Below are 8901 nucleotides of genomic sequence, written 5' to 3'. Positions count from 1 at the left end.
AGTTCAACAGCGAGGAGGGAGCGGAGAACAGGGTCCCGGAGGAGGAGGAGGGCGCGGCGGTGTTGCCCCTGCCCGTTCCTCTGTGCCAGGAGGAGGAGGAAGACGAGACCGCTCCGGTGCTGGCGGCCTCCAAGGAACGCTTCCCTGGACAATCTGTGTATCACATCAAGTGGATCCAGTGGAAGGAAGAGAACACACCCATCATCACCCAGAACGAGAACGGACCCTGCCCTTTGCTGGCCATCCTCAATGTTTTGCTTCTGGCCTGGAAGGTACACTCTGCAGCTTTCTACTTCCTATGGCTTTTGGGGAAGGGGAGAAACGGGGTGAGGGAGCTGCTGCACATCATCTGATGGCTTCCTCCTTTCTCCATTCCCCAGTCCTCTTTTCTTCTCACATGAGATTCATTCCAGGACTTCAGTGTTGAAAAAACTCTGTATGTGTGCGCGCGCGCGTGTGTGTGTGTAGAACGCTGTGTGTGTGCGCGCGCGCGTGTGTGTGTCCGTTCCCAACCTCAGTCACTCTTGTAGTATTTAAATAACATTCAGTTGTGGTTGACATACTTAAAAAACGTAGAGCATCCTAAACCTTAGGAATATTTTTAAGCTCTACTTTCCTGTGTTATTCCTTCTTATTGACTTTATCACGTATGCAGAAGAGTGAAGAATTGGACAAAGTGATTCCCAGAAGTTACCATCAATTCATGATATAGAGTAAGTTTAGTCTATTTTCTAACTAATGCTTGCCCCATTTGGGTGTGGATACTTCAGGGAATGGTAGTTGGGAAGATGTGGCCCTTTGGACAAATTCCATTTAAGGAGAAGCATTGGTCTGAGACTCAATTACCCTAAAGTGTTAGTTTTCAGAAAAGACTTTGTTTTCATTTTATGCATGGTTTATTTGCCTCATTTTTTTGGCTCTTTATGAATGCTTTGGCATTATACAAGAAACCATGTATCAGGATGTGTCAAGGGAGCTGAAACTGTAACAACTGAAATACTAAAGGCATACCAAACAAAAAGGGGTGGAAAAGGGCCCTGCAAAGTAAGTATTTTAAGGACTCAGAGTGAGTTACCTGTAAATACAGTGTCTTTTAATTTAAGCTTACAGTTTTAGGATGCTGAGAAGATGCAGTTTATGGCACTTATTTTATTGTCAAATTGATTTTATAGATAGATAGATAGATAGATAGATAGATAAAATATTCCCTCACACACAAAAAAAAGATTATTCTGACTAGTTAGGAAGAAAATCAAGTGAGTAGCATTTATTACATATCTTCATTTTTTTTTTATTATTGCAATGGCTGATATAAAAGAAACAAGATTAAAAACCTTGCCATTATCTGGTGCCTAAATGATACTCTGATGTTTTGAGCAAAGACAATGCCTCTCTCCTAGAGCTGTCAAGCTGTTTGGTGTTGCAGTGTTGATTTACTATAAAAGAGCAATAAATACTAGGTTATATAAAACAAGTTGAAATGCTCTAGATATCCAAAAAGGGGAAATTTTCCTTTGGTGTGACCATAGTCCCAGAGAGCTTCATGGAATTCGTGAATCTATAACCAAGCTTTTAAACAAGAGAATTTAGAATAACAGGGAAATGGGATTCCTGGGGGAGGAAAGAGTATAAACAAAAGAAATGAAAATAGACTGGATATTGTGTATGCTTATTAGATGGCTGGAGTGGCAAGTTCATATTGGAGAATGATAAAAAATAAGATGGAAAAGGTGAAGAAGAGGTATTTGATAGAGGCCCTTGACTAGAAATTAGATTTGGTCCGATGGACCACAGTTCTCAGTGGATTTGTGTGTGTGTGTGTGTGTGTGTGGCGGGGGGGGGGGGGGACCTGAAATGATAAACAGTATTTTTTTGGATAATTATTAGGCTATTTGGGCTTTTCTCTCTTCTCAGTTCCTGTATAGTACTTTTGAAGTTCACAGGATGGGGCAGGTACTGTGGTCTGGAGTGGGGATCCATAATCATTAAACTGACTCTTTGAAAGGCAGATTCAGGGTCAGTAGGTGGTATGGTTAGGGCACCAGATTCCCATATGTCTGACCATGGTTCGAATTCTGGACATGGCATCTTGCTTTCTCTCTCTCTCTGGTGAGCATGTGTGCCTATAGCAAATTATAAAATAATAATGAAATAAAAATAATTCTTAAAAAAAGAGACTGATTCAAGTGATCAAGTGTTTTGTTTCTCACTACTTGTGGAGCACTAGAAATACAAAGATGAGTGAGGTGCAGATCTGTTTTTTTGTAGTTTACTATCTAGTGGGGAGGCAGACAGATAAATAACAGTGCAGTGAAAGATGCTTCAAGGTAATATGGAAGGACAGTTGTCCCTTGCTACTGGGGGCAGTTGGTTCCAGGATGGCCCCTTGAAGGTACTAAAATATAAGGTTGCTTGTATTTGTATATAGATGCACATCTTCCCGTATCATTAACCATCTCTAGATTATTTATGCCTAATATTGTATAAATGCCATGTAGTTGTAATACTACAGGGGAAAAAAGCCTGTATATGTTCAGTACAGACAAGTTTTTTGGGGGGAGGGATAGGTATTTCCCAGTCATTGGTTGAATCCCCAGATGCAGACTCCATGGATATAGGGGACTGATTGTACAGAGAAAAGGGTAACTGGAGATGGGATGTGTCAAGGAAAGGCTTCATGGAAGAGATAACCCACAAACTGGGTCTGAAGAATGAATGTGAGAAGACCTTCTGGACAAAGGAATAGTGTATTCAGAGTTGCTGAAGCAGGTTAGAGGTTGTTCTATTTAAGACTTTCCATCATGGTTGAGTAGAGTAGAAGAGGGGAAGGAAATGGCAGCAGCAGGAAACAAAATTGATAGACTGGGTCAGTCACTGTGAATGACCAAGCATGCTAGTGAATTTGGATATTCTTTTGTAAATCTGTGATTATCGACCTTCTTTCTGTCTCCAGCTAGTGAGGCACACAAATATCCTAAAATCCGTAATCATTAATGATCATTAGGGAGATGAACAAGAGAAGCAAGGTAGATTGATATTCTCAAAGCGAGTCAAGGGTGCTAGAGGTCAAAACTATTTTCATAACAAATACTAAGATGTTATTTGTCCTTTTGTCTCTCATTCTCTCACAAGTATCAGTGAAGTTTTCCAGGCTATGACGACACTGACAAATAATGGAATGTGTGCCTGTGTCTTGTGTTTCAGAGTTTTCTCAATTTTAATTTCCAGTAAGGTAAATATCCGATATATTGTAATTCACACAGACAAAAGCTCTTTGGGGGCCCTAGTAATTTTTAAGACTGTAATGGGCTGGCTCCATGGCATGGTGGTAAGGTACTGCTCAGAAAAAGCCAGATTCCACATGGTGACTGGTTCAAAGCCTTGGTCCTGTCAGCCTAAAACATGCCAGGCATACACATGAGTGACCAAATCCAGTTAGCTGGAGGGGAGAGGAAGGGGATCTTCACCCTGCACAAGGTGCTCTCTCTCTCTCTTTCTCACACATGTGTGCATATGCACAAGCTCCATGATGAATAAAGAAAAATTTTAAGGAATTATTTAGTTTGTTTGTTATTCTTATTCTTATTTGATTTGACCAGAGAGAGACACACAGAGAGAGAAAGGGAAGGTGAGAAAGCAAGCCATCAGGTCTGGGACTCAAACCGCAATTGGGCATGTGGGAGTCCAGTGCCTTAACCACTGCACTTCCTGCCAGCCCCAAGAAAAAAGTTTTTAAAGAAGAATAAAGAGGGGCTAGCAGGTAGCATGGTGGTTAAGGCACTGAACTCCCATATGACCAACTATGGTTCAAGTCTCAGACCTGGTGGCCTGCTTTCTCATTTTCTCTCTGTTTCTTTCTGGTGAGTGCATGTGCCCTGTGGAAACTTAAAAATAATAACAATAATAATGATGATAAGTAAAATTCAATATTTTTTTAAAAAAAGAAAGGACACAGAACAAAAGTGAAAAATGCTGTAGTAGAGAAGAACAGTAAATAATATGTAAAGGTACTTGTCAGTTTTTAGAAGATCCATCACTAGGGTTGCTTAGACTTTATGTATAACTGATAATACAGCTATTATAATTTGCTAGGCATAGGAATGACCTGGTGAAAGTGGTCTTTTAGTTTGACATTAGGCGAGATAAGATCATAGTGAATGAAGCAAGAAGTTGATGAAAATAGCTCTTTTGGGTAGGGAGTTCTTTGCTCTCTCTCTTTGATAAGATTCAATGATTCAATGATGAGTTCATCATTAATTGAATATGACAAATAAAGCAAATGGAACCATTTTTTTCGAGTCTAGGTAATAGAGATTGATTGGCTCTTTCAAAAGATAGGGAAGATCTGAAGGGCACATTTTATTTATTTATTTATTTATTTTGAGAGATTTTTGCTCTTAGGACATGTGTGCTCACTGGGGAGACAGAAGACAAGAAGTGAGAAATCACCTTCCCACACACAGGGAGCGACTACGCTATAATCCCTTTTCTTCCATTCTCCTTTTGGGATTTTGGGTTACACGCACAGGTGTCTGATGTGAGTTTTGAGTCACCTGGTCTGGGACTTAAACTGCAGTAGACCACATGGGTGTCCAGTGACTTAACCACCATCCCACCTGCTGATCCAAGAGAACATTTTAAATGGGTATATTGATGCCAAAGTTTGGCGATATCAATTTGGAAATGTCTGATAGTGGGTTATAAACATATTTTGGGTCATCAGGGAAGTCCTGACACATTTTTGCATAGAACTTGGACATCATGACTTTCCTGATGACCTAATAGATGTTTATTCCACTAGAAACATGAACTTAGTGTCAGGGAAGAGATAAAAATTAAAGAGAAAAATTAAATTGGAAAATTATTGCATAGATGTGAGTACGATAGCTACAAGAATAAGTAAATTCTCCATAGAGAGTGGTGAGTAATATTTCTCAACTTTTTTCCATCCCAACTTATGTGAGGAATTAGAAATTGCAGAAATATGGGGCTGCCAGGTGGCTTGGTGGTTAAGGGCACTGGATTCTGACATGGCCGACCGTGGTTCGAGTCCTGGACCTGGTGGCTTGCTTTCTCCCTTTCTCTCTCTCTCTCTGTCCTTCTCTGGTCAAATTAAAATAAATAAATAAAGCTAAAATATATTTTAAAAAGAAATTGCAGAAACATCCTCCCTATGTCGCCTCTATTTCCCCACTTTCTCCTCCACCCTGTTCTCACGGGACAGACAAACAGGAAGAAAGATTAAAATGAGAGCAACAGGAAAATGGAAGGAAGGCAACATAGGCTCAGTTCAAGTTGTGAAATAAAAACTAGAAAAAAGGCAGTGTCATGGTAATAGGGAGAGGAAGTACAGTAAAAAAGAGCTTGGTTACGCAGTCAAATGCAGAGTCTCAAGGAGCTGATGGAGCAGAAACGATTTTGCTGAGAAGTATAGCTTTGGAGACAAGGTCTCTGAAAATCAAGACAATATGGAATCCTCAGAACAGGTGGTAAAGTTCTCTTCAGAGGAAGGGAGCAACAATCTCATTTTCTGAAGTAGTGGAAGGAGTGGGATGAAAGTGTCATATTTTCCATCTGGGTGTAATAGCTATTGACTCAGTAATAACCATTGAACTCATCAGTAATTAGGGGGAGTGGGTGTAAAGCATTGACAAGGAGACTTGTGTCAGAAAACTACATTGCATTTTTTTTTTGAAGAGTTTTTGTTTGTTTGTTTTGTTTTGTTTTGCTATAGGGCACGTGCGCTCACCAGAGAGACAGAGAGACAGAAAGCGAGAAATCACCCCCCAGGGGGGATGGCCACGCCACAATCCCTTCTCCATTCTCTCAGGATCTTGGGCACACACGCACATGCACCCTGCGTGAGTTTTAAGCCACCGGGTCTGCGACGCGAACCGCGGTGGGCTACATGGTAGACCAGTGACATAGGCATTATGCTAACTGCTGGTTCCCACATTGCATTTTCTAAAAGATTTATTTATTTAATTTTATTTATTATTATTATTTTATTTTATTTGCTACAAGGCACATGAGCTCACCAGAGAGAGAAAGAGAAAGTGAAAAAGCAAGCCTCTAGGTCCAGGACTTGAACTATGATCAACCAGTGCTTTAAACACCATGCTACTTACTGGCTCCAGTACTTTGCATTTTAAAATTTGGTGTCAGTGGAGATTATGCTGAGGAATTTGAGGCACAAATAGAAAAATCATAGGCCAAGCAATGGATAAACTGTATACTTCAAAAACTTTGAGCATATCAGTTTTGCTTTGGTTTTATTTTTCACCAGTAATTCTCCTATACCTGGAATTAGGAGCAGGAAAAAATGACGATGGTGATCAGTGTTTTGACTATTTAATGATTGACTCAGAGAATCAGTAATTAGAGTTAAGAGTGAAACAGGGCTAGGTGGTAGCATGGTGGTCCAGGCCCCTGGATCCCACAGAGCCAACCGTGCAGTTTGAATCCTGAACCTGATAACTTGAAAAACATGCCTGGCATGTGTGCATGTCTACCCAAAATCTGGAAGGGAAAAATGGAGGCAAAGGGATTGTGGCATGACCACTCCCCTGGGAGGGTGCAATTTCAATTTCCTTCTTTTTCTCTCTGTGTCTTTTCAGCAACTATGCGTGCCCTCTAGCAAATTAAAAAAGAAAAATTTGGGACCAGCAGTTGGCGTAATGGCTAAGTCGTTGGACTCCCATGTAGTTGACTGCGGTCCGTGTCCCGGACCCGGTGGCTTAAACTCACACTGGGCACATGTGTGTGCTCCAGATCCCAAGAGAAGAATAGAGGAGAAGGGATTGAGGCGTGACCATCCCCCCTGGGGGGTGATTTCTCGCTTTCTGTCTCTCTCTCTCTCTCTCTCTCTCTGTCATTTGGCAAGCACATGTGCCCTATAGCAAAAGCCTCTCCAAAAAAAACAAAAATTTGCGGGGCCAGCCAGTGGTGTAGTAATTAAGGCACCTAGATTCTACATGGCTGACTGTACAGTTTGAGTCCTGGACCCAGTGGCTTAAAAATCACACCAGCTGTGTGTGCATGTGTGCCCAAAATCCCTAGAGGAGAAGGGATTGCAGCATGGTCCTTCCTCCTGGGAAGCAATTTCTCACTTTCCCTTTCTATCTCTCTTGATTTCTATTTGTCTCTCCCTGGTAAATGCATGTGCCCTAAAATAAAAAAAAATTTTTTTAAATTTAAAAAAAGAGAGAGAGAGTAAGAGAAATAGTTGATCATCTCTTTTAAGGAAAATGAAATGAGAAAATCAATAGACTGAACAAATTGGGAGGTTTCAGTGATTTGGAGGAAGTACATATAGTTGTTATAAATGACTAATGACAGTTAAGATGATTAAACAGGTAAGTATACTATCACTTTAAAGTCTTGGTTTAAGAGATCATCTAGAGAATCGATCTTTTTTTTTTTTTTTTGAAGATTTTGCTATAGGGCGCGTGCGCTCGCCAGAGAGAGAGAGAGAGACAGAGAGATAGAAAGCGAGAAATCACCCCCTGGGGGAATGGCCACACCGCAACCCCTTCTCCTCCATCCTCCTCTTGGGATCTTGGGCACGCACGCACACGTGCCCGGCGTGAGTTTAAGTCACCGGGTCCGGGTCCAGGATGCGAACCGTGGTCGACTACGTGGGAGTCCAGCGACATAGCCATTATGCTAACTGCTGGTCTCGAGAATCGATCATTTTTAATCTATTAAATAGTTGTGCTGTGAAAATTCAACAAATAAAAAAATCTATTCATTACATTTAATTCCAGTTCAAATTTGTAATTGTATTTAACTGGAACCAGGTAAATTTACCCAAATTTTAATACTTTATACATTTTCATTTTCCTACTTTATTTTAGACTACATTTGATTCTCTTTTTTAAGAGAGATTTTTGCTATAGGGCATGTTCTCTTGCCAGAGAGACAGAGAGAAAGAGACAGAGAGAGTCATTCCCCCACCCCCAAGCAGATAGCCACACTGCAGTCCCTTCCCGTCCATTCTTCTCTTGGAATTTTGGGCACACGCTCAAACGTGCCCAGGATGAGTTTCAAGCTGCCAGGTCTGGGACTTGAACCACGACTGACCACATGGGAATCCAATGCCTTAACCATTGTGCCACCTTTTGTTGTTGTTGTTGTTGTTAGAGGGCATGTGCATTCACCAGAGAGAAAGAGAGAGAGAGAAAGCACCTCTTATAAGGAATAGTCATGATCCAGTTACCTCTCTGTTTCCCCTTCCTTCCAGGATTTTGGGCCCAAACCCTGACATGTCTTTCAAGCTGCTAGATCCACTCAAACCATGTAATCTGCCTCCTGGTATTCAGCTCCCTTAACCACCGGGTGACTGGCTGGTCTGATGTACTTTTAAAGAATTATTTTCTTTTAAAGAATTATTTAATTTTGTTTGTTTGTTTGTTTAACCAGAGAGGGACAGAGTGAGAGAGAGAACGGGAATGTGAGAAAGCAAGCCTCCAGGTGCGGGACTCAAACCACAGTCAGCCATGTGGGAGTTGAGTGCCCTTAATCACCACGCCACCTGCTGGCCCCTAGAGAGATTTTTGCTATAGGGCCTTGTGCTCACCAGAGAGATAGAGAGACAGAAAGGGAAAAATCACACTCCAGGGGGTACTTGAACTATGGTCAGCTATGTGATGGTCCAGCAACATAACCATTATACCATCTGCTGGTCCCATTATAAACACTTTAAGACGAGTTTCTGTCTTAATATTTTTTGCTTACCAAGGTAAAAAAAGAAAGATGAGCAGCACCGTGGTAAAAGAGCAAAAGTCCATTAACAGAAAGTCGAAAGTTCTAGTGGACATATCTTGTCTGTCACCTCCAAAGTGAGGCACTGTGAAGAAGAGCCTCTTGACAGCCATGAGTTTTTGCTCTAATTCTCTTTCC

General features: G+C 41.2%; 1 protein-coding gene across 2 annotated transcripts in view; it reads left to right on the top strand.

The window, feature by feature from the left end:
- MINDY2 (MINDY lysine 48 deubiquitinase 2) overlaps positions 1-8901 on the top strand; it is a gene marked incomplete at its 5' end in the record, with an annotated part of 101013 nt that continues 92112 nt past the window's right edge. For both annotated transcript variants that reach the window (XM_014593422.2, XM_006141809.3), the window contains 1 exon segment: positions 1-272. In XM_014593422.2, the coding sequence (XP_014448908.1) occupies positions 1-272 (272 nt within the window).

Source organism: Tupaia chinensis, unplaced genomic scaffold (assembly GCF_000334495.1).
Source record: "Tupaia chinensis unplaced genomic scaffold, TupChi_1.0 Scaffold000063_1, whole genome shotgun sequence".
Classification (NCBI taxonomy): Eukaryota; Metazoa; Chordata; class Mammalia; order Scandentia; family Tupaiidae; genus Tupaia; species Tupaia belangeri.
The sequence above is the reverse complement of the archived record's forward strand: the minus strand, read 5'-3'. Positions and strand labels throughout refer to the sequence as shown.